The following is a 26,090-nucleotide window of genomic DNA, read 5'->3' on the forward strand; positions in this document are numbered from 1 at the left end:
ATGTAAGAAATTATTTGACATGAGTAAGGACAGCAGAATCTCACCCTCAGTGAGACAGCTATGAGCAAGATTGTAAATATACATGTTACCAAATATTCTGAAATAGAAATATTATTAATCAAGTTGTCAGTTTCAACTACTGTTCACTTTTTCAGAGTTGCTCATCTCATTGCTGCAGTCATAAAGATACTTTAAAAATCCAGAACTTTGCATCAATTATCTATGCTCTAAGATTAATTTTTTACATACCCATATCACATCTGCAATTTCTTCAGATATTGATAATAAGACTTTGAAATTTGTTTTGAGTTTCTCCTTAATAGCCATTTGGTTGTATTTATTTGCAAACAAACCCCTATTGTTTAGATGTAAAATACACATTCAGGTAAAGTTCTGCTTTCAAAAATAACTTAAGATGAAGTCTCTACCTCCCCCTCCCCCCCCTTAATAAACACCATCCTTCATTTCAGATAATTGGTAGACATTATCAACCCTTTTAAATTCGACTGTACTGGAAATGGTGTTAACTGCTGTTAAACTAAATTGAAAACAGTACATAGGAAAGGAAGAACAGAAAACAAAAAACATGTAATCCACCATACTAACATTACTTAATGGATGTGTAATTTAAAAAACCTGAAAAAAATCTGAATTTAAACTAAAAAAAGCCCAAAATCAGACAAGTAGTTTGAAAAGTGAATGTGAATTTAGAAAAATTATGTATATGTTGAGGGTTTCACAATTTAGACTGGGAACATCTAGATTTTTATTAAAGGTGGTAATACAGATCCAAAACAAATTTGAAATTTTAAGTTGTTTAATGTACCTTGATGAAGGACTGTATTTTGCCTATATAGAGAATGCTTTTTACCCATATGGCAAAACGTTCGTTGAAGGTAATGGAAACAGGATCAAAACACAACTATTTGAATGCAACACCTACAACGAGGTATAACATTATCAAAGTTTATTGAAATAATGATTGCTTTTCAATATACGCAGTATCTCATTAAAATATATGCCTTGAAAGATTTTCTACAGACACCACAATTATATTCACACCACAGTTACTTTACTATAACAGTCAGCTGCTAAAACAACAGCTGAGAGGAGAGCTCATTTGACTTTTTCCATTTATAGAAAATAGCACAGAGGTCTTATCTCACTAGAAAACGTAACAGCTGCATCTTCCTTTAAACAATAAATGACTCATTTCTCTCTAACACGTAACATCATGAAGGTCTAATGACTCAGATACAGAAGCTATTTGTGTGTGCACTTTTTTCTAGATGATTCCTTAAAAGAAGTGCTCTAGCCAAAAAAAAAAAAAAAAAAAAGTAAAAACTGTATGAGGGTATCTGGATTACAATTAAGTATCTAGAATTATATTTGCTGAACATTTAAAAAAATTATGAGACATGAAAACTAGTACTTGGAACAGTATTGGTTTTTGTCAAAGTTATCAGTAACACAGCACAGCTGCAATGACACAGCCAATATGCCTAGATACAAAATGTTCTGCATATGATACTTCTATGTTGCACATTTCACAAGTTATGGTTATTTGGTTCAGATATAATCATTATGGGAAATTAATCACTATGTAGAAATACATCAATACTTTAAATTGAGCATCAAACTATATACCACACGCTGCCCTATCTCAAATGGTGGTCTCCGTGTACGTCGGAAGAGGAGCCTTCCTCTTCTGACATACTTCCAAGTAAAATGGCAGACAGTGGCTGGTCCTGGCAGCCAATCACAGGGCAGTATGCAAACACGTGGGTCATGGAGTTGTTAAAAACAATGATGGCTACCCGCCATAAAATGGTGGCTGAAACACCATGACAGACCCTGTGTTGTTAGGGGAGGGGGCTTCCTACTCTGACAACCTTCTGGCAGCAGAATGAGGTGGCTGGTCCTGCCAATCACATGCCTGAAAACACCTGGGGTACGACTGTGTCAAAACCGGCAGTCAGCCAATCACAAAGCAGTATGAAAACACGGGGTAATGAGATTTTACATAATGGCGGCTGAAGTAAAGTGGCAGCCACCATTCATGTAGCAGCAGGTAGAGACTTCCAAGTCCTTATAGCCTGACAGACAGAGGAGGGACTCCTTGGGTCTTTGCACCGTGTGACCAGAGGAAGGGCGGGGCGTCTGGGGCTTGTGGAACACGTGATGCCTGCGGGGGGGCGGGGCTGCCACCAGCAGCTGGGGCCCTGCCCCTCCTTATATTAGATACTGGTTGTTACTTTCAGTAAGCGATGCAGTAAACACAAAGCTTTTACACATACGAGGGTTTTGAATAATCTTTCCTTTATGACATATCCTGAGGGCATATTATCTAATATTTGCCTGCTCTTTAGCTTTAGCATGTTCTTTCTCTGCTACTCTGGTATTTCTAAGTTTTCTTCTACAGATCTCACAAGCCGAGTAAGAACCGAGAGTCTTCCCTTGCTTAGGAAACATGTGCCAACCTAAATCAGGTCATTACTTCCCAGAGTCCCTGGAGTGTGAATCCGTCCTTCAGCTTCTCTATTGCAAGTCCTAGTTCTTCTGAAAAAACGGGCTCCCGATCATGTTGCTTTTTTGAATGCACAAGATATGACAGAAAATAAAACAAAGCAGAAGGTACTTTTTAATTTTATCATCCCATTTTAACATGAATTTAATAGTATGTAAAAAGGTGTTCTTACCTTGTTTTCATCAGCAAAGTAAGCCTGCAAAAGAAAGAAAAAAAGAACTCACACCCTTGGGAAAAAAAAAAAGTTCTAAAAACAAATCTGCTAATAACTCCTTAGGGTCAAAATTGTATTTGATAGGTTTTCTTCAACAAGCCAGTCTGTATGGGTTTTATTTTTGTTTTTTGAACAAGATCAGAATTTTTTCTATGTTGAAATAATTTACAAAAGGGTTCTAACAGGAGTTGGTGATTATGTTATTTCTCATTAAATACCAATATTTGAATTTTTACCATTTAAAAATCTTTGTTTATTATGATGGAAATTTTCCTATTACATTTGTTACACTGACATACTTTGCAGGGAATAAAATGTTAATAAGAAGGCAAAGTGACAGCATCCTAGCATTTTCTGCCTCATGTGCAGCAGCATTTATTATTCAGTTCCAAAAACTAACTTAAAATGTGGAAGCAATATCAAAATTCAGTTAACATCATACTCAATCTAAGAAATTAACACTGAGCAATTAACCAAATTTTTCTACTCTCAGACAGTGATCTGGGAAAGAGATACAATCTCTCCCATTCTGTGTGTGTGGAAATTAAGGCTCAAACTCTTCAGGAAATCAGATCTCTGAAAATATCCACAGCTCTAGAAGTATCTGAAAAAGCAGGCTCTAGATCTTCACATTTACTAAAAAGAGCCTGATCTTGCTTTAGCTGCCCCTATGGACTGGCAAAGGGCAGCAAAGACAGCATTTTCCTGCTCAGCTGGATCTCAAGCTATGCAAGACTCTACAGAACAGCATCACAGTCATGGAGTGTCATGGAATATTGGTGTGGATGGAGTCCTTGGGTCCTGGACAATCTATGCCTCCTATAGCAACCACATTCTAATCTTTTACAGCTTCCAGTTTTTGTTTTAGAATATGCAAAGCACAGTTATTTGATCCAGGTGCCTAAGGCACCAATAGAGCAAACAGAATCTACATTTAAAGAAAAGGTAGGTCTTAAAAAATGTGCAAAAATTAAAAGAAAAAAAAAGGCAAAAAGTTAGGTAAAAGGAGGGAAAGGAAGAGATAAGAGCTTATCTGTATCACTAAATTATAGCAAAAGAAAAGAAGGTGGAAATAAAATTGGTGCTAGCACTGCTAATTTACCAAATTTCAAAGATGAATTAAGAAAACATGTCAATTGTCAATGTGTCAAGGCTAGCACCTGAAAACATGTGCAGTCTACCTGTACAGTCGATCATGCAGTCAGGTGTCACTGGGTTGCACAGTAACTATGGAAATTCCTAGAAAGAAGGTCATCAAGCAACCTAATGCATTGAAAAGTAAATTTTCCTGAAATACTGGGAGACAGATACTAATACAGTTTTCTAAACTGGTATTGTCAGGAGTGCAAAGGTTGTCAGGAGTGACTCAAAATTATTGCTGCCTTTCTAAAATCTTTCAAGTTTGAATCTTAGATGAATGTTGAGCATACAGGTATTACCATCTATTAATCTGCTCCAAGAGAAGGAAGACCTGTTATACTGCTGGTTTTCAAGCTATTCCTGATCTTAATGTGTTGAGAAACTACATACAACTATTAGTTTAAATATCTACTACTATTTATTTTGAGTAATAGTTTGTTCTTAAATTAAAAATCCATGCACAGAATAAATTCCTGTAGTAATCAGGATTTTGAGTAAAAGGCATGTAGGTGTGTTTTACATATAGAAAGTTCAGTTGTAGCTTGCCTTTAATAGAGGATTACAGTTGTACATTGCTTACAGTTGAATAACCAAACAAAAATTACTTTATTTTTCAGTCTTCCGTGGAGCAGCTTACCACAAAAGCATCTGTATGTTCATCAGATTCTATTTCCACATCATCTTGAACCTGCTCCACTGTTAGGTCTTCAAGAGGTTGAGGCTGCAAATTAATACACTGAAGTAAGTAAATCCACTTATCTAATATGTTTAATGTATTTTTATTACTGCTGTTAACACAATATTGTATCTAATTTAAAATAAATGAGTGGAGTACCTTTTCTTCCATTTCATAATCCACTCCAAATATAGGGTTAGCGGAATAAACTCTGTGAAGTGAATTAATTTCTTTCACTGCCTCCTGTAGTTTCTCCACAGGGTCTATTTTAAAACCAAGTACATATCCTCCACTCTATATAACAGAGAAAAAAGAAGACACATATTTATTAGTGTTGCTTACTATTTAAACAACTTTTTCCCTTTGATAGGTATTTGCAGTTTAATGATAGCAAATTTCAGTTCGCTGATAAAACATTATCTGTATTTTGGTATTATCTTATTTTTATCCTGCCACTTAAACCATTGGTGGAATAAAAACAATTACAATGTTTCTCTATGAGGTAAATAAGCTTTGAACTGTTAGCCCATTATATAAATGGGGAACAAACTTCTCAGAAAACCAAAAGCAAACAAGGGTGAGAGAAATTCAGAAGTTATATTAATGCTTTATTCCTAGCTACTCAGCAAATGTTTAGTCTGTTAGATCTTGTTGTTATTAAAGAAGCTTTCAGATACAGTAAATAAAGTTAGTTGAACTTTAAAAATAAATCACCATTACAAGCATTTCTGATTAAGGTCAAATTGAAGAAAAATTATTTTGTTTCTTCCAGCAAAACAGACACACAAGTGAAAAAGATTAAAAATAGTGGTCTTAGTTAAGTATAGAAGTAATTAGATCCCAAAGACAATCTGTCACAAGACACTGTTTTTAACAGTTATTTTACTTTATTTTAGCTAGTCATGCTGGCCTACTGTCACTTCGCTTAGAGAAACCATAACTCACAATAGCCATATGGACCTTAACATACAGACATTTTAAACAGTGCAGAGGACTTTTTTAGAAGTTGTGTTCAAAAGGCCACACAGAAGGAACAGTTTAAGTAACTTAAAAGTAGCTCTGTAACATTTCAGAATTAGAGAACTGTTATATATAAAAATGTAACCAATGAAAAAAGGCTATTAAAGCTTCTTACCTGCTGAGAACTTTCTATCACAAGTGCCAAGCCAAACTTTGAATCTCTTATTTTTATTGAACGCTAATGGTAAAGAGGTAAAAAGTGTTTGTTAAAAATTTTGGAATTACTTGAAAAAATCTGCTTTATTTATTTATTTATTTTTACACTGTACTAATTACAATTACTGGTTCTGAAAGCTTGGCTACCATCGTTCCCTCGTGTTTACTCTTACAAATCTGAACCCCTGAACGTCAGGGAAGTGTTTTTATCAGAATTGGTAGCAGTGGTAACAGTTAATTTCTGAACATTAGGTTCACAGATCATTAATTCCAGTCTATGTACGTGGCATGAAGTATCATAGTAAATAGTTTTACAATTGGAAATACAAGCCATTATCAACATCTGTACCTGGCCATGAAAGCCCCCTGTTAATCTGAACAGAAAAAAAAAAAAATCTACCCTGTGGTTGATGCTGGTAAGACTAAATTTCTCCCTGACTGTGGGACATGAAATACTAATTTTGGTGAGCTAGGAGTTTTAACTGAAGACTTGAACTTATGCCATTTCATTTTGAAAATGGTTGTTCTAAGATACTTACAATTTGTAGATATGGTATGCTGACATTAAAGCTGTCATTCATATTTGCATGCCAAACTATTCTCACATTAGTAATAAAAAACGTTCCCAAATTTCCCTATTAAAGAAAAGGTATGTTAGAACTGCTTTGAAGTATATAGACTTTCTGCTATCCATTTAAACACAAGCAGGATACAGCTTCATATTTAATTCAATAAAAGCCTGATTCTTTCCCACCAAAACCTGCCGAAATGCTTCTGTTGATTGCAAGGAAGCAAGATCCAATCTTTAAAGGATACAGCAGCCGAGTCAAATCACAGTCCAGCAGGCCTCATGGGAGTACATGAGGCATCTGAGAGTGTTCTTAACTGTACTGATCTGGAACTGGCATATTGCATAAGTTTAATGGCATGTGGGTTAAACTTAAGCAATTGTGGAGATGTGTGCCAAGGGAATGTAGAGGAAAGAACTTTTTAGCTTGTCAAGGTGGATCCTATTTCTACTCTGGACTAAAATTGCACAGACAGAAATAACAGCTCCCATTTTGTTTCATGGCTCTGGGAAATACTTGCAACTAATTCTCTGTAAAATAATGGAAATGTTTTCTATTTTTTCCTTAAAGTCTTGATTTTTCCATGTTTTAAGACATAGATTCCTATTCCAGTATTTTCAATTTCCAGTAATCAAAAGACTATATTGTCTTACACTGTGGTCAAAGCTGCACATAAACATACAAATATTCAGCAGAGCACTTTGGAAACAACACAATTGTCTTTCAGGGTGATACAAAGCTTTAGACTCATAAATACATCTTTTTAACAGGAACCGTAGATCTAGTTCCTTGCATATTAACTGAGTCACATAGACTTCAGGTTGCCAAAAAGAGACTTTGTTGTACTGAGTAGCAAATATACGGGATCAGCTTCTCCGCATGCATCAGCTGATGAACTGAATGAAGGGTAATTCCTTTGAGGTTACAAAACTATAGTAGTACAACAGCTAGATAAAAGCCAAAACATTTTAACTTTGCTTTGTCAATGTAGTCTCATTTTTCACTATACCTGGTCACTTGATAAATTCCAAACTCCATTGATTTTGTCATATATTTGTTCTTGTGGTAATAATCTCAGTTGCTTGTTTTGAATCAGTGCACTTCTCAGCTTAAGATCACGATACATTTTAGAAGTTTCATAAGCTCTGCAAAAAATAAAAAATTTACGTTACCATTTCAGTGTTTTCTATTATCTTTACTGTTTGTTTTAGCACCAATATGAAATGTTGTATATTTTCAACTTTTCTTATCACCACATTGCACAAAAATGTACTCTTAAAACTTCATCAACATAAAGCATTATATTTCAGCTTTCCTTAATGAAGTTATCTTTAAACTTAAAAGGATTTTTTTGACATCTGTTCTGATCTTCTGTATTGTTCATGTGTATACTATTTCTTTCTTTTCTTTAAGATAGTAATCTCCCAGCCTCTATTGCAAAGCATAAGTCTTCTGGGTCCCATGTTACACATGTATGGACATCAAGAATCCTTTATTTTTCAGTGCTGGTTAAGTCAAAAACATCCAATATATATACGTCAGTATCCATAGCTCTTAAACAGAAACCTATATTAATGTATTATGCACACATTCATTCAGATGACCTATCTTTCGGTGGGAAACATCCACTGTTTTGTAGCCAATTAGAGTTTTGACAAGGATTTAACTCTTCATTTCCATTTCATGGTCAAAATTATGGGAAATTATTACAGACAGAAATTATAGATAGAAAATAGACTGAAATTAGCTCTTTTGTACTTTTATTTGTTCAGATAGTTTATACACACAAGGTGTATAACATGTGATCAATGACTGGTATCAATACACATTAATTTTCATTATGCACAGTTACCTACTAGAATTTGTGATCATTCTCTCCCTTCCTTCCAGAGATTGTATTCTCCTAAGAAAGTTTTCTGATTGTTAAATATGGGCAGTTATATACTCAGTCCATCTACAGTATTAATCCCACATATTTGATTCTTTAAATTTTGTAAATGAACAAACATTATTTTAAGTATGCTACCTGTGTACAGCGATAACTGAAGTGAAGAGTCTGGGACTCCCAGGGACAACATTGGTAAATATGAACTCAAACCGTGTATTGTTACATTTAGTCAATATATACAGAGCTTCTGTCTGCCCTCGTAATTTCTGTAAGGAAAAAAATAAAATTTATCATTCTGACAATATAGTAGCTTGACTGTACAGGCAATAAATAATCTTGACATATTTTCTAAATAGTATATCTGAAGGTATAATCCTGATTCTACCACTGATCTACTGCTGTCTTCATCCTAACTCAGTTTTTCTGGAGAAACTAGCAGTTCCATCAACAGTAGAACTAATGAAGCTTGCCTGCTATACGTTTGCAGTATCATGACTGAAACAGTACTTTTGGCTTTGTTACCATGTGGCTGTCTGGGGAACCTACATAATCTCCCTGCTAGTTCTTTGCTGCAAGACAAACAAATGGCTTCACAGTTGCACGTAATTCAGGCTATGCGTTTGAGAGCTTTCTTGCACAAAATTAGTCCCTCTCTAGACCTTTGTAACATTTAGACACAATGAGCCAACATGTACTTGACTTACCTAGAGGGAAGAAGAATCACCAAACAGTGTGATTACATGAGTTTTACTGCCTTAGGAAACTGACTAAACCCCCAATCCTATAGAAATTTAAAACTCTCTCAACTTTTAAAACTAAACTTCCATTATTATTCTATTACTGTTCTTGCAAGTAAACTTTCAGTTTATTGTTGATATAGTGCAATAAGTATAAACAATTAATTACAGCTTCTTTTATTATTTTAAAGAGTATTTTTTGAAACTTACTGAGTTGGCAGTTCTTGTAGTTATATTTATAATGCAGTTGTAACCAACAGCTAAAAGTCAGGGGAGAAAAAAAAAACAAAACAGTTTTGAGAACAAGGAAAAATTATAGTCAAAATTACAAAGTACAATATTGAATTGTGTAGCACAGCTTTGGATACTATTTTTGAGAATTACACATTGTGGTTAATGGTCTGAGCCCTCATCACAAAATCGAAAACTAATTTAAGCTGGAAAGGACCTTGGGAGGTTGTCTGGTCCAATGCTCTTCCCAAAGCAGGACCAACTCCATCTGGCTGCTCAGGGTAATGTTCAATTGAGTTTTGAGTATTTCCAAAGGAGATTCCACAACCACTCTGGGAGCCTGTTCCACTATTTGACTGCCATCACTGTGTACATTTTTTCTCCTAATATCTATAATCAGAATTTCCCTTTTTCAGCGTTTGACTGTTGCCTCAAGAAGGTTTGTTTCATCATGATGTTGCCCATAATTTTTACCCTTATAAATAAAACTTTCTACATCAATGTAGTACTTTGTAGAAGAGCTAAGGACATGACAAAGAAAAAAAAGCAACAAAATAGAAAGTATAAGTGGAGAAGAAACAAAAAGAAGAAGGAAAAAAGTTATAAATTTCACTTTGCCTCTTCTACAGTAGTGCTCTGATACAAAATAAAAACAGAAACAATCCCAGCTGTTCTTCCTAAAACAAATGGATGCACTAAAACGGTGCTGGGGTAAATCTGAATGTCAATGACAATCCCACTACTGATACCAATAGTAGCACTGCCAGGTTAAAAAAAAAAAACAAAAAACAAAACCCCAAAAAAACCCAAAGGAGAACTAGAATTTGATTCAGAAAGATTCTGCTTCTTCAAAGGCTCAGATGTAGCAGCAGTTATGTAGATAAGAATATTCAGTCTTTATGGAATTAATACTTCTGAAAATACCAGAAAAAGACTTACTTCCTAGGTTGCTTATGAGAAATTTTCTAAAACCAAAAGAAACAGCAATGGTCAAAAATAGCATTCAATAAAATATTTATTATCTTGAAAAGCTAGAGAGTATTTTAAACTCTGAAAGCCATAGGTTAGACCTCCTTGAGCTTCTATAGGGCTGAACTACTCCATAAGTTTCTTTGTGATCTCCTCTAAAAAGGTCTATTCTAAAACTTAAACAAACAAGCAATTTTAACTTTATAAATACATATAAAATTTGTATGCATGTGCATGTATGAGCAAATGCAGAAAAGCGAACAGGCAGAGGGCTTAAGTTTATATACATTTTGAACAGAATACAGATTTTCAATATTGAATGGCTATTGGGAATTAAGCACTGGGAATAATCTGGGTACAAAGTAAGTGCCTCCTGCCCCTGTTTCAGCAAATTAAATTAAATATAAGTACACCTGCTAGCTACTCATACAGTTAAAATTAGAAGCTTACTCAGATCTTACAATAGTAAGTTTGGAAAGGCAGGTACTTATGGGGAATAAAAACTGTAGGACAATATATAATATGAATAAACAGGTGGCAACAAGAGGTATGAGTAAAGCAAGGTGTGAAGAAACTCAAACTTTTGTTTCTTTCTAGAAAAAAGATGAATGCCACACAGGGTAAATGAAAAGTACGCCTGAAGTATTCTTCAACTTCTATTCTGAGAGATTAAAATTGAATATTAACATTTTGCTAGGAATTATTATAACAGTTCCTATATTACAAATAGATTCATTAGTAACAGTTTATTTCAGACTTTACAGAGCAATAGAACTACACTTTACTACTCTGTACTGTAATCAATACTACTGCAAAAGAATAGCATGCCACCACAAAGGAAACAAAATTTGCAGTTGTTTAACAGGAGATGATACTTACAGAGATTGACTCTGGGCAAGGACAATGAGCGCCAAATAATCCGCAAATTTGTCACAAGCAGTCTACCTGGAAATAAAGAATATAGATATTTTTAGTCTGAATAACTTCGATTAAATTAGATGTTCCATTCCATTCCATACCTCTAGTTTTGAAACACCAGAATATTCTTTCCCCTTGATAGGAAAAAGAAGAAAAGCACAGGACACCTTAGCAGAAAAATCACTAAACGCTTTTGTTTTTTTGAATGCTAGGAGAGAAAATCCAGCAAGGAACAACCTCTAACATATACCAGCATTCCTCAAAACCAAACCAAGAACAGTTACTGATTAAACATCCACCTCCCTATGGCAAAAATGCGGAGACACAGTCAGTGCAGAACTGCTCCAGGGAGAAGGGGAAAGCAGTGAGTTAACTATCGCAGCTGTCTTCATGAATAACCTCACCCTTCTATGTCACATGCAAATTTCTTCGATTCTGTACCCTATACAGCAGCACATCCAACCCCAGGAAGGGTCATCTCAGCATACTGGCAGCTTCATAATCTTGCACACTATATATATATTCCTCACTGATTCAGTTTAAACCAGATGAGGAGAAACTAAGCATTAAACAAGATTACAGCAAAAGATCACCACAGTGTTTATAAATAGATTATTCTTACGAGACTTTCAATTCTAAACAGATCTTGAGACAAGATTATCACCTTCCTAGAACTTCGAACAAGAGATCCTATTTGAAAATACTCCAGGGGGAGACAGATCTGTGAAACAGGCAGGATCTATTTTCTGCAACAGACCATTGATACAGAGTTCAATGGAAACCAAACAGGGCTTTCATGAACCTTTCATTTAACAAAGGTTAAATATTAGAAAGTTTACAATTTTCCTGGGTACGCAGTTACCTCTGTCTCCATTGTTTCCTTTGGTATCTTCAACAGACTCTAAGCAGTCTATGAGGACCTCTCCAGGTCTCATTTTCATTTGTCTAAAAGAAAAAAAACAAAAGAAGAAAAAAATTACCTGATGAAAAATAGATTAGATTTATCCTCCAAAAGAAGGCCATTTCCATTTCCCCACTTCACTTTCCTTTCTCCTTTTTTTGCCTAGGGCATCACACAATGAAAAATCCACATATGCACCCATACACAGAAATCAACATTATATACCTGAAATTGTTATCACTGCATCTGGCATATGAAAAATATTAATACCTTTATTATTAAATTATAACAGTAATTAAGTAATTATGTAGCAAGTGTGACCAAGCAAACAATACCCCAAAATAGGGAGAAAGTGTGTGAAAATGTGAGGGAAAAGCAAAAAAGTTGCATTCACATCATTTTTAATGGATAGTGTTTGTTGCCTCTTGCTGTACTTTTAGGTCATAAGAAATGGAGCTAGGATCAGGAAAGAATAGATGCCAGCAAAGGAAATATCAGATGTATACTGACACGTGGAATGCTCTGCTAAATTTACCACAAAGAGTGTGGTTTGGGTTTTTGTTGGGTTTTGGTTTGCTTGTTGGGTTTTGTTTTGTTGTTGTTTTTTGTTGGTTTTTTTTTTTTAATTTTGCTTGATTTAACTGGTCTAACCACTTAATTACATAACAGATGTAGTGTGAAAATTTGTTGTATTTTAATGGTATCGTGCAAAGCAGCCAAAACTCTTCAGTGTGTTGGCATGACAGAAACAAAATGCATTATCAGGAGGGGAATTCTACGAGATACACTACTGGAGATCAGGATCAAGACACTAGGTATGAACTCAACAGCACATCACCAGAACAGCACAAAATATATTATACAGGAGGTAGCAAGAATAGTAACACTAGCATTAAAGAAAACATGGAAGCAGGCTCTGTCTACACGACAATTTTACAAGAAAATAAGACAGAACTGCTTAAACACCCAAAATGCAATTTCAAGTTTCTAAAATTACTGCAGCCAACATGTCTGAGGGACAAGGGGTGTTCTCAGTAGAGTCAACTGAGTAGGAAGGAGTTGAAGCATGATGGTACACTTTCAGCCTCCACCCCCAAAATCATCACCAACCAGCTGCTAATTTGTAGCTCCATATTACAAAAGCCACGCAGGGTTTTGCCACAGAAAGCCGAGCATGAGTTTTATGTCTTGAGAGAAGGCTGGCAGCTCATCAGAGGTCAAGGCCACCGGAGCGCAGAAGCACTGCCTCCACCAGGAGGTACCCGACAACCCTTCAGCTCTGGCCCCTCAAGAGGCTGCAGAGCCACTGCCCGTTTCAGTCAGCTCAGGCTGCCGACGCCACGGCAGGGACGCCGAGACCTTGTTCCCAGTGACTGGTACCGTCCCCTCAGACGCACACCTTAAGTTTTCCTTCTCAGCGCCGGGTAACGCTACAGGCGGCTGGGAAGAGAACACCCTTCCCTCAGTCCTCTCGTATGCAACCTATTTATTTTTTTCTTTTATAGACTGGAAACGGCGACTAGACTCCACCTACCACAAACTCCCCAGCCAGCCCGGCCGGTGCCAACGGCCACGCAAGGCTCTTCCCGCCCTGCCAGGAAAACACGCTTCCCACCCTCCGCCCCGCCACACTGGCAAGGCTCCCAGCACCCATCGCGCCACTAATGGCGGCCGCGCTCAGCCTTCTGACAGACGCCGGGCGGGTCCGAAAGCCCTGCTGTTAAGGGGAGGGCAGGGCAACGACACTCACTGCGGGGAGATGTCGAAGCGGACATCTCTGTCCTCCCACAGCACATCCAGCACCGCGCTCATGGCTGCCGGCCTCGGCGCACGCCGCTCCCTCTGGCGAGCCCGCGCGCCGCCGTGGCAACGCGGGTGGTGTCTCGCGCTCCCGCAGCGATCGGGATTGGCTGCGGCGCTGCACGTGTTGGGGGGGGAGGGGGGCGTCCGCTCTCCCGCCTACCTTAGCCCCGGCTCGGCTGAGGTAGCGGCCGCGGGCGGCGCCGGGCTGTGTGGGCGCGGGGGCCGGGCTCGCTGCGCCCAGCGCCTTCCCCGCTCCGGCTGTCGTGCCTTGCGGCCGGCCGGCCGGCTGGGTGGCGTGGTTGGGCAGCCTCGGCAGCGCCGACGGCCTGGCGTTTGTGAACGTTTGTGAAGGAGAGCGGAGTGCTGCGAGTCGTTGGAGCGTGTAGCCGTTGCAGCTTTTCCTCGCGCTTTAGTTTTGTCTGGTACAAGGTAACATTTGTATTGCCGTGGACGATCAGGCAAACCCCTGGACAGTCGGTAAACCTAAAACCTGCGAAACCCTCGCTTACTCGGTAAATTACAGCCTTAAGTCCTGTGGTTTTTGCTTTTGTTGTGGTTTTGTTTTGTTGTTTTTTTAAAAAAATTAGATAGGATGTATCATAATATGTTTAATTTGGAATAACTTGAAAATTGTATCTGGACAGATTTTAATTGCAGTATCCTACCACTGTCAAATAAAAAACCCACTCAAAATAAGTACGAATCACAGGAAGAAGCCTGTCCTTTGGCAGTTCTTTCCCTGGAGCTGGTCCCTGAGTCAGTGAAGAGCCCCTTGCGTCCCGCCAGGAACTCGATAGAAACGGGACAAAGTGAAAAACGGCACGGGTGCTGCCCGGCTCTCTGCCTCGCTTCGTCCCGCACTGGCGGGAAGAGCGGCGTGCTGCCATGTGCCGGTGGGGCTCTGCTGCGGCCCCAGTGGGAGGGCGGCTGGCGGCTCTTGAAGTAGGAAGGGTAGCGGGTGTTTGGCTTGAGGCCAAATTCCGTTTTTTGTTGATAGGCTGAATTTGCCAGTTGTGCGGGAAAAAAAACACAAACCCAACAAAAATGATCATCGGGTTTCATATGCAGGAGTGCCTAATCTGAGGTGTTCAGTCTTGTTAAGGGGCTGTGGCAGAAATCCAGTTACATCATCAGAGGTGCACTAAGTGTAATTTAGCTGTGAGGTCAGTTTTTAGCCCTGTAAAGGTACCATTATCCATTCCATATCCTGGCAGTAAAACCAGAAATGTTTTATTAGAAACAAGCTTTTAAGTATATAAGTCAAGTAATAGGAAATACATCATATACAGACAGACATAAATGTAAAAAGCAATATGGCAGTGGCGGGCCGTAAAGAATAAGCTCTATGCTGTGTTTGATGTTTTGAACGTAAGTTTAAAAAGTTTTTCAAGAAAGATGAAAATACTAAAATGCATTTAAAAATTAGACTTGGCTTTCAGAAGAGAAACACGTGTCAAGGACCACTTTAGACATGAACTAACCTAATTTAGTGATACCAGCTATCAGTGTAGTCGCTCATATAAATGTGTGGATGTGTTTTAACTGCATTTGTCATGTATCTTGCTAGCTAACAGAAACTGAGGAAAGTTTACGGAAAAAAGAACTAAATACAATTGTGTCGTGGTTGGGAAAGGTGGGTAGCTAAGCCACCTCTCTGTCTTGTGACCCAGAGAGCACATAGGCCACAAGTTGATGCATTTACTGTGTTCATCTGTACTGAGTAGTACTCTGCATGTAATTTGGAAATTGTGCTTGAAATATTAAAATAGGATTTGTGGGAACACTTTCAATTAAAAAAAAAGTGAAGTCTTCTTTGCAGAATCCATGCCAAATATCAGATTTCTGTAACAGAGAGAAAAGAAGTTACATAATTTTCATGACCAAAGATTGCTTTCCAAAGCCATATATATAATTTAAAATGAGGAATAGTTAGTGATTGTACAATGGTAGTATTTAAAGATCTAGGTGAAGGAAGGGCAATTTCTATGGCAAACGCTATACTGGTCTTCCTATATCTTAGTAAAAAGGAAAATTTGAACTTTTGATACTGCTGAAAAATTGCTATTTTCTTACATAAGGACTACGTCATGTAATATATGCAAAAAGAATTAAAGTGAGCTTGCATAGGTAGACTTTTAATTAGTGAGCATATGACTTCATAATGTTAACATTCTTTAAATTAGTGGGTTTAGTTTTACTTACCATGCTGGATACTTGATAACAAACCCAAATAATTAATAGCTTCAACTTGCTCATTATTGATGTAGAGATAAATTCCTACCTCCAGAAAAAAATACACAAGCCTCTCTACATTCCTCTTCACTCTCAAAGCGGTTTGCATTTCCATCGCAGCCACCATACCAAAACTGAGCACAAGCATTGGCTTGTTTATCATAATACCATTTTATGATATAAACACGGCATGGCCCTTGATCCAGCCTTAACTTGCACCGGAGGTCCAGGATACTTTCTAAAATAAAGAAAAAAAGGAATAGAAACAATTCAGTTTGTAGAAGTCAATTGTATTGCATAGATTTTAACTTTTTGTCCTGGTTTCAGCTGGGATAGAGTTAATTTTCTTCCTAATATAGCTGGTATAGTGTTATGTTTTGGGTTCAATATGAGAAGAATGTTGATAACACACTGATGTTTTCAGTTGTTGCTCAGTAGTGTTTATACTAAGTCAAGGATTTTTCAGCTTCTCATGCCCAGCCAGCAAGAAGGCTGGAGAGGCATAAGAAACTGCAAGGATGCACAGCCAGGACAGCTGAGCCAAACTGGCCAAAAGAATATTCCATACCATATGATGTCATGCCCAGTATATAAACTGGGGGTAGCTGGCTGGGGGGCATGGATCGCTGCTGGGGAACTAACTGGGCATCGGTTGGTGAGTGCTGAGCAATTGCATTGTGCATCACTTGTTTTGTATATTTTAATTCTTCTACTATTATTATTTTCTTCCTTTCTGTCCTATTAAACTATCTTTATCTCAACCTATGAGTTCTACTTTTTTTCCAGTTCTCTCCCCCATCCCACTGGGTGGCAGGGAGTGAGTGAGCAGCTGTGTGGTGCTTAATTGCTGGCTGGGGTTAAAGCACGACACTTTTAAACTCTGATTTCATTTCATTTCTTCTGCTAATGTTATACAGCAGTTTAAGATTCACTTTTACTTCTAAAGATGTTAGGACTGAAGGCAAGTTAGAAGTGCATCTTAGTAGGTCAAGTAAACTGTTCCTTTACTGTGGCATGGTTCCAGTAACTTCAGAAATAATAGTAGTATGGCTTCACATACAAGATGAACAAACAATACGAATCTGATAATTTTGAAATCTAATTTTTGAAATCTAATTATCAGCAACCAGTCTTTTGAGCAACCCAAAATAGTAAGCCAAAGAGCTGTAAGCTAGTTGCATCTACTGTTTTTGAACCACAGGTATGACCATCATCCTTCTGCAGTACATTGCTTCAATATATTAGTTGTCTTTGTGGTGTGGGGGAATAGGCATTAGAATAGTGAGAAGCATATAAAACGTTAGTCTTTCTTTTGTAAGATGTTTGTGCCATTAATTATTATGGTATTAATTATTATGGTATTAATTACATACATACTGGTTAAGTTTGAATGTTGGTCTAATGATTCCTACAGATAAGCATCAGAGGCCTGTGACATACTAATCTAGTCTCACTCACTTTAATAATACCATGAGATGTAAAATACTTTTCCTTCAAGTTTAGTGTTATGACATCAATATTCTGTCTTTGGCAACTGGTATCTTGACATGTTAAAAAAAAAAGTTATTGTCAGAGACAGAATAATAGTCATGTCCATGTTCCCAGGAATCATGGGAACATGTTTCTATTGCTCTCTCCTGTTAACTCCTATCATAATACACTATTAATGGAGCTCAGAAGTGTGAATGCCCCAAATGATGAACAGAATACATTTGAACATTTCATATGAAAAGAATCAAGCATTTGAGCAGTCAGCTAATTACTATACTTTCCTTCAAATGACTAAACATCATTTTTTCCTATTTCTCCTCTGAAGGAGAAATCTATTTTTTCTGTCCAATTCTGAAATCATTATCTTCTGTCTTTAGTGAAGCCTCCCATCTCCATAGACTGCCCCTTCTTGACTGATGAATTACCTGCTCACTGACCCACCTCAGCTAGCACTACGTTCTCTTTTTGATGCCATTTATGAACATCAAACCTCTGTCTCAGGTTATAGCTGACCTTGCATCTGCTCTAAGTGGAGCAGTGGGATTTGGAAATTGGGAAGATAAGAACTGGTGAACAGGCTGGACAAGAACTGCAACTAGATCTGTGATAAAATCCTGAAATGCATTCTCTTCCAGACCACAGTGTGGGTTCATGAAATCTTCAGAGAATGGAACAAAATTACTCTGATTTAAAGCCTTATGAAAAGTTAGGATAAGATGGAACAAAATGAAAAACTAGTTATGATCTATAACCTGGTCTTGGTGTGAGCCCTGTAGTTGAAAGAGATGATGTCATCACTTTATCTGATGGTGGTGGTTTAGATGGCAATAATGGTACCACAGCTGCAGATGAAAAGAAACAGGATGAGACACTGATTTTTGATCAGCCACAAATGAAGAAATGAATGATGATAAAAATACCTCTAGTGTCCACTGTTAGCAAGGATGACTGTTCCTCCTCCTCCTCTTGTTCCTCTTCATAGGCTTCATATACTACCACACGAGGTACTTTGGTCTGAAATAAGCATTTGATTTTCTTTGCTTTTCAGATATTGTGAAGTGTCTCAAAATGAACAAGCCCTTCATCACTTAGAGGTTTTCTAATATTTTTCCTTCCTATTTACCCTGACATCAGTGTTAAGAATCAGGATTTTAACCTCACCTGGTTGGTTTACCAGGAAGGTTGTCAATCCTAAACCTGGGATATATATATATTTTTAGTGGACCTTTACAGAATTTTATTTATAAACTTAAAAATATAGACTACAGTTGAGTTTAATTGCTATTCTTAGACTCAATTATTACAGTGTAATTGCATTTTAATAATGTTATGTTTCACACTGTGGCACAAATATTACTGTATTAAACACAGGAATAATAATTCTGGTAACAGTATCAGGAATAAATTATAGCCGTTAGATAAATGCCTGCCTGCAACATCAGAACTCTTACTTGGAACAACCAGCTCCAAGCATACCAAGGTAAAGGAGCTATTAGAATACCTGTCCTGTAGAAAAGTAGGGGGAAAGTTATATCAGGCAACAGAGAAGCATGTATATTCAAAACTTGCTCATTAAAGCCTGCTGAATATTCATACCGGAGCTAATGGTTGAGGAAGATCACCAAGAGTCAGAGGACTTTCTACTGTAGATACTCCAGGTGTCTGTGCTGAAAGTGATTGTCTGTTAACATTGTTGTTGTGAAGTATGTAATGTAAAGAACTTGAAGACACTGAATGGAAAGATGGTCCACTTATGCTTGCACCATTTCCATTACGATTGTATATTAAGGTACCATGTTCATCTTCACAAAATTGGTTGACTAATTTGGACTCCAGAGCTGTTTAAAAAAAAGTAAAAAACTCATCATACTGAGAAATTCAATGTATTTATTGAATTTGGATTATTTATATATGTAAATAATACACGTGTAATCCAGTACTCCTCTGGATTATTTATATGCAGCTAAGAAGATTATTCCAGGCTCTCTGGACTATGGCTTTTATTTGTCATAAATTTGCCAGCATGTAAATCCTCTACATGGTACAAAATAGAATGTACTCACCTAAAGGTGTTCATCTGAGCTTAGTAACAACCACTAGTTGGTAGTGGGAAAATAGCTGCTTACCTTGCTCATGTGGATAACCCAATGAAAATGGGTTATTTCCCAATGGAAGTGAGTAAGTAGAATTTCCCCCAGTGGGTTTGATTCTAGTTTCCAGTCCAGCAGATTTACAGTGCATGAGCACTTACTCAGCTTAGAAAGCTAGTTTAAGCAGCTGTTTTCCTACACTGTAGGTGACATTCCCTGTTGGCATGATGAATCATTGCCCTATAACATGACTCCTTAAAAGGAGAGAATATCTGTATATCTAGGTTCCTATTACTTTGCACTTTGTAACTAATCCTGATCAGCATCAAGACAACATATCCACAAAGATAATGCTTCCCCCCCCCCCCCCCCTTCTGAGAAGCATCAGATAGAATGCAGAATAAAACTGCAGTGAACGCACCTGGAAGGGTATTAAAGTCATCAATGAGATACATGTGTTCTCTGTCTGGATCTGAAGCAATCAGATTTAGTTCACGCACAAACTCGGCCTGTGTTGGATCTGAAGTATTTACAATTCCTATTGCATACATTTCGATGTTTGCTGCATGAGCCTCTCGAACGACAATATCTAGTTTTACAGCTTCTCTCTTGTCTGCTTGGCCGTCTGTTAGCACAATAGCAACTTTTCGCACTCCTGTTCGAGCACCAAAAAATCCTTCCTGGGTTGCTTTACGGATAGCAGTTCCTGTGTAAGTGCCTTCTCCCATGTATTGCATTTTTCTAATTGCTTGCTTAACATCCTGTTGAGTTGTATACTTGTTAAGACCAAATTCTAGCCGAACTTCTAAACTGTATAACACAAGGCCAATTCTGGTAGCATTTCTGCCTACAGTTACTCTGTCTACTAAAGCAGTTACAAAGTCTTTGATAATCTCAAAATTTTCTGGTCCCACACTTTCAGAGCTGTCAATCACAAATATAAGCTCCATAGGAATTTCCTTACATTTAATACCGCAACCTGCAAAGGAAAAATAAAAAAACAGGTCATGATGACTTGACTTGGTATCTTTTTGGAAAGGAGAAGAATTTAAATGTAATGAAGAAAAAATACTATCTGAAATTAAAGATTTCCTGAGTACTTACCACAGATCTCTTTAATTAACTTAATTATATCTTCTCTCTGGTTATAAAAAAAAATTAAATATAAAAATATTTTACAATTTGCCTCTTTCAAAAGAGGTATAATATTGACACTACCAAAGATTTTGTTTATAATGAGTACCTGTGTCCTACAGGGACTTACAAAAAATATAACTGTTTAACTTTCAAACCTGACCTTCCAAGCTTGGAATGAGTCCCACATTTTACAATGAACTATTTTATATGGCATATAAGAATCATTAACTTGACAACACAGTAACGCCTCTGTCTAAAACAATTAACTAGTTATTGTAAAGAATGTTTTGTGATGATTTGGTTTTCATTAAAACTTAAAGTCAAAACCCATTCATATTTTAGCATCTGAATCATATGGATATACCTTTTAAATGTATTGGGAGTGGAGAAATAGACCCAACTTCAGGAAGCATATTGCTTGTAGCAAGCTGGCAGATGACAGAGAACGCCAACAAAGAATGGAATTGGGATTTGTGAACCCTAGTGTACTTGGTGCACAGTATTACCCAGCTTTCAGCAGCAAAAAAATAAGCTGCTGCCTTCAGAGCTGTCTGTTCAGAGAAGTGATAACTTCCATGACATGCAAACAACATGTTTCTCATTATTAGAGCAATCATTTATTGTATGTTTTGAAGTACATGACAGGACTCATTTGGCATTGAGTCAGTCTTTCAAATACAACCTTTTGCTACTGCTGCTCAGCTTCCATCATAAATTTCCATAGTATTTGTATACTCACTGACATGATTTACTAAATTTGAGTCTAGTGCAGTTCAGGCTTAGCAGGAATATATTTAAGTTTAGAGCATGATAGACCATGACAGGTTTGAAGATCTTTGCTCTTTGGACTCTTAAATACTTTTTAAAAAACTTTCCTGCAGCATGTACACAGCTGAGTCATCTAACACTAACTGTAAAAGAACACATAGCAGAAAAATACCTAAAATCACCAGGAACTTTAAATTCCATTTCAGTATAAAGTAGATGAGAAAAAGCCAGAAATCTTTGCGTGGTTTCTTTCTATATTATTAAGACCACTTCTAGTCAGAAAGCTCTTTCCAAAATAATTAACATAGGATACATTTATTTCATCTGATAGTATCTTGTATAGGTTATATCTTGCCATAATGGGATTTAAATAATGGAATTTGCTTACTGTTAGGCCTTGCTCTCCCTTTGGTCCAGTTTTGCCCTGTAACAGTGATTGTTAATTAAGCTACTGTAATTAATTAGTAACATTGTAATTCAGATTATGACTTCGTCAATACCATTATTAGAATAATATTTGGCCAGTAAGAACTTTGGCTAGAAAAAGTAGTGTTCTTGTGATACTACCTTGTGCATGCAGCATCTACAACCTCCTAAAGTGGTGAGGTTTTTATGGGAATTGGATGACTTCAAGTTTCCCACGGGATCACTGATTGTAAGTTTACATTAGAAAAGGAGAATCCATGCAAAGCTTTCCTGTCTACCATGTTGTGTTTGTTTCCTTTCTCAAGAGACTGTATACCTGCCTGACACCCTGGGATGATCAGAATTCTGCTTCATCATATGTGAGTCTAATAGGGCAAGTGTCAGGGCAAGAATGGCAATGTTTTTTATGTATCCATACTTAATAGTATGTGAATGTCAGAACAGTGGGGACCACATTTTGCTTTCCAGCTTTTGGGGACCTGCCCATCAGCTGAAGTTACCATTTTGCCTCCCTTCATCTGTTCATCAGCTTTGAGGGAAAGTCTGAGCTAGTTACCTGGTAGCCATAGAATAGAATTGCATAGTTTTGTCTTAAAACATGGCAGTTGTCTTTCACTGCCTTAAGAAAGAAACCACATCTGTGGGAGATGGGGTATTCAGCATGGAAATGTCTTCTTTATGCTTTTAAAGGTTTTCATAGTTTCAGTTTCTTAAGTATTCCAGATTATGTGTAGTTAAATAGCAAGAAAACAAAAACAAACAAACCAGCTTTATTTTTAAGCAGTTTAAGAAAACAGATATAAAAAACCTGAGTTACTCACAGGTTCTCCAGATAAACCAGGGTCACCCACAACACCTTTTTCTCCTTTTTTCCCTTTTTCACCTGTAGCTCCTCGGTCTCCCTTTAAAACCACGTTGGTAAGCAGATAGAAAGTGTAAGTCAGTTTTTATTTCACTTTTCACATTTCTCTCTAGCTGCCTTTGTCGAATTCACCTTCAGCTTCTGACATGAGTTAGAAATTTTTGTTGGAGATCATTTAAATCAATTGGTATTTGTGAATTTTGTGAGTAAAACTTGTAGTATTGGCTAAGCATTTTTATGGGGAAAAAATAGCTGAAGCAGTTTGAACAATGAACCATCTCAAACAAGTACATGCAGACAGAGGGGTTTCATGGGATATTGCATCATGGATATTATTATCTGTGTCTGAGAAAAATAAAATAACAGTAGGGAAATTAAGAAGAAAGGCAAGGATGTAGTTGGAATGAATAATGGGAATATCACTTCGAGAAACCTTTTGGCCCAGAAAAGGTTTTTGGAATAGCAAATCCTGGTTTGATTTTTAGTAGGCTATGGGATTTTGTACAGCCCTTCTGAGATGATGTAATCACATCCAAAAACTGATTCCAACCCATGTTTCTCTTAATATTGATGTAGTCCCCAAATTTTGCATAGTGGATATGGTAAAAGAAAGGCAGTGATATTAAATCTAATATCTATATGCCTTCTAATTACAGTAGAAGATAAGCCTCATATGATATTAAAATAAGCAACACTCAAAGACGTGCTGCTATAAAATATTAAATCAATCACATGAATGATTGGGGTTTCCCCAAAATGGCAATTCCCTTTTCACAAAATTCATATGCCTTCAATGACAGCTGACTGTATGTTGGCTTTGGTCTAGGACATTATCTCTGATTTAGATATCATACCTTCTGTCCCAAAAGCCCGTCTCCAGGGGGGCCTCGTGGTCCTGGCATTCCTTGAATTCCTTGTTCCCCCTAATGATAATCCAGATAGTGATACTAACCCTTTGTAATCATTCATCGTGCATTAATTTTAAATGTTCAAAGAGAAAGTGTTTCAAACTGCATTTTAACAAGTGTCTTAAGGCACTTGAGACAATGTAGTAGCTGGCTTATATTTCTCAAATACTTCATCAGAATGTCTACTCTAAAGATACATAATATTGAAAACCCACATGGTCATTATTGGTTCTAATTCTTCTATTCCCTCTTTCCATCCCATTTTATTCCTTCTCATTCCCCCTTTCTTATTTCTGTCTTTTGAATCTGTCTTGTCTGATGTATGCTTTGGGTAAAAGTGCATATTACAGGGAAAAATTAATATGACACATAGATTCAGGATGGAGTCTCTTTCTCTACCATAGGTGGTGGTTCATATAGCTACTTCAGACTGTGTCTGTGGGCATGAGAGTTGGGGAAGAGAAAATGGTATTTTTAATTTTGTAAGGCTACCTTTCACTGATAAAAGATGCCCCTGCTTCCTCCTCACTCAATACACACACCCTTGGGCTTATTGTTTACAGCAGTAGAGACAGAACATACTTTGTAGGTGCTCATGTTATCCTTGTCGTTTTCTAGTCTGAGGCTCTCGTCTTAGAAGAAACAATGTGAAATCTCCTTAACACTCTGATGGTCAGGTTGACCACTCAACACAGGTTAAATATGGAAAACACTGAGTCTTTTTACCTTAATTCCTTGAATACCTTCACCAGGAGGTCCCAAAGAGCCAGGTGGCCCTGGGCGTCCTATGGTTCCCTAGAGAGAAACCCTGCATACGTTAAATAAAATATTCATAATAAAAACCCCCCCACAATAAATTGTTATACCACCATGTAATTTTATGTCCATCCTCTACCAAATTGATGTCTTCCTATAAGTAGTGAGATTAAGGTTGCTCCAGCTGACAAAGACTCTTTTTATCCTTTTGTGCTGGTTGGCTGGGATAGAGTTAATTTTCTTCACAGTAGTTAGTATGGGGCTATGTTTTGGATTTGTGCTGAAAACAGTGTTGATAATACAGGGGACACAGCTGGGACAGCTGAGCCTAGCTGACCAAAGGGATATTCCATACCATATGACATCATGCTCAGCATATAAAGGTGGGGAAGAAGGAGGAAGCGGGGGATGTTTGGGGTGATGGCATTTGTCTTCCCAAGTAACTGTTACATGTGATGGATCCCTGCTTTCCTGGAGATGGCTGAACACCTGCCTGCCCATGGGAAGTGGTGAATGAATTCCTTGTTTTGCTTTGCTTGTGTACGTGGCTATTGCTTTACCTATTAAACTGACTTTATCTCAACCCACAAGTTTTACTTTTTTTTTTTCCTGATTCTCTCCCCCATCCCACTGGGGGTGGGAAGTGAGCAAGTTGCTGTGTGGTGCTTAGTTGCTGGCTGGGGTTAAACCTTGACATCTTTATCAGATTATTCAAATCTAGTTTATACTTCAAAGGAGTCATTCAGGGCTTAATGCTCATTGGACATGAATCACCTTGCTGATAGAGATATACATTGCATTGAAGGATGGATTGTATTGGTGGGACATTGGGGACTGAATTAAGATTTAAGAGAGGATTGTTGTGTTATTGTTGTGTTATCTTTCATCACCATTAAGCTTACACAGTCAGACCTATAGATGTACATATTAATGTGGCATTGCAAATAAACACTTGTTGCTAATTTATAAGCTAGTTTTTAAAAGAACTCTAGAGAAAATGTTTCAGTTCCATATGTTATTCATAGGAAGCAATCAAACCCCACATATTCATTTTATGCCTATATTGCCATTCCAGTATCCCTGCATGAAATTCTCAATTTCCTCATTTGTAAGGATCCTGTGCACTGGCTGGGGAAGTGCTTCACCACTGCTTAGCTCTGGACCTAGCCTTCATGCCAACATGAACTGAATTGCTGGGACCAATAAACCACATTGTGCAGGTAATACATTATTATGTTGCAAAATTGTTGCATTTGACATTGTTCAGTTCATTTATATTTACATTCTAAAACAGTTCTTTTGTATTAATAGTCTTCTAAAGCTGAGCAGTAGGAGCATAAGAGTTTCTAATTTGGGAGGTTTCATAGTGAAAATTTTTTATAGTTACAATTACTTCCAGGCCTTTGTCATGGTATATATTATATTTACACTAATAATCCATTTTTCAGGGATAGGTCATCATGTTGGTCATTAGATGATTATTGATTTACTTTGTACAGTAAAAAAGAGGAATTAATTCTAGAAGAAGTCAACAGTATGCCTGTAGCTGTAACAGTAGTATAGGCAAGACACAGAAAGTGCTTGCCAGGCCATTAATTCTGACCAATGCTAGGTCTGAAGAAATTTTTGCTACTCAATTGCAGCTAATGTCTGCAGGAGCTAAATGTTTTG

At 37.4% G+C, this 26,090-nt stretch overlaps 2 protein-coding genes across 2 annotated transcripts in view; both read right to left on the reverse strand.

The window, feature by feature from the left end:
* Nucleotides 1-943: 943 nt before the first annotated feature.
* On the reverse strand, nucleotides 944-13,814 carry BBS5 (Bardet-Biedl syndrome 5). Its single transcript, XM_049811884.1, has 12 exons — nucleotides 13,697-13,814; nucleotides 11,908-11,990; nucleotides 11,007-11,072; nucleotides 9,138-9,187; nucleotides 8,329-8,456; nucleotides 7,312-7,447; nucleotides 6,273-6,368; nucleotides 5,693-5,755; nucleotides 4,717-4,851; nucleotides 4,519-4,602; nucleotides 2,700-2,723; nucleotides 944-2,587 (listed from the first exon to the last, which is right to left on the reverse strand). The coding sequence occupies exons 1-12, from the start codon at nucleotides 13,756-13,758 to the stop codon at nucleotides 2,486-2,488; spliced, it is 1,029 nt and encodes a 342-aa protein (XP_049667841.1). The 5' UTR covers nucleotides 13,759-13,814; the 3' UTR covers nucleotides 944-2,485.
* Nucleotides 13,815-14,436: 622 nt separating this feature from the next.
* LOC126039785 (collagen alpha-1(XXVIII) chain-like) overlaps nucleotides 14,437-26,090 on the reverse strand; it is a 38,559-nt gene continuing 26,905 nt past the window's right edge. The window contains exons 26-36 of the mRNA XM_049803466.1: nucleotides 24,390-24,458; nucleotides 23,610-23,678; nucleotides 22,715-22,795; nucleotides 21,856-21,891; nucleotides 20,667-20,703; nucleotides 19,984-20,541; nucleotides 19,117-19,310; nucleotides 18,393-18,486; nucleotides 18,225-18,314; nucleotides 16,031-16,219; nucleotides 14,437-14,747 (exon numbers count right to left, since the gene is read on the reverse strand). Coding sequence (XP_049659423.1) covers nucleotides 14,437-14,747; nucleotides 16,031-16,219; nucleotides 18,225-18,314; nucleotides 18,393-18,486; nucleotides 19,117-19,310; nucleotides 19,984-20,541; nucleotides 20,667-20,703; nucleotides 21,856-21,891; nucleotides 22,715-22,795; nucleotides 23,610-23,678; nucleotides 24,390-24,458 — 1,728 coding nt within the window. The remainder of the gene's footprint in view (nucleotides 14,748-16,030; nucleotides 16,220-18,224; nucleotides 18,315-18,392; nucleotides 18,487-19,116; nucleotides 19,311-19,983; nucleotides 20,542-20,666; nucleotides 20,704-21,855; nucleotides 21,892-22,714; nucleotides 22,796-23,609; nucleotides 23,679-24,389; nucleotides 24,459-26,090) is intronic.

The sequence above is a fragment of the Accipiter gentilis genome, chromosome 1 (assembly GCF_929443795.1).
Source record: "Accipiter gentilis chromosome 1, bAccGen1.1, whole genome shotgun sequence".
Taxonomy (NCBI): Eukaryota; Metazoa; Chordata; class Aves; order Accipitriformes; family Accipitridae; genus Astur; species Astur gentilis.

Bases quoted from the DNA above. Each gene is read 5' to 3' on its own strand.
- BBS5 (XM_049811884.1), bottom strand. From the start codon at position 13,758: ATGAGCGCGGTGCTGGATGTGCTGTGGGAGGACAGAGATGTCCGCTTC. The intron at 11,073-11,907 runs GTAACTGCGTAC...CTTTATTTCCAG, and splicing joins AGGAAACAATGGAGACAGAG to GTAGACTGCTTGTGACAAAT. The intron at 9,188-11,006 runs GTAAGTATCATC...CCTGACTTTTAG, and splicing joins CTTGCCCAGAGTCAATCTCT to CTGTTGGTTACAACTGCATT.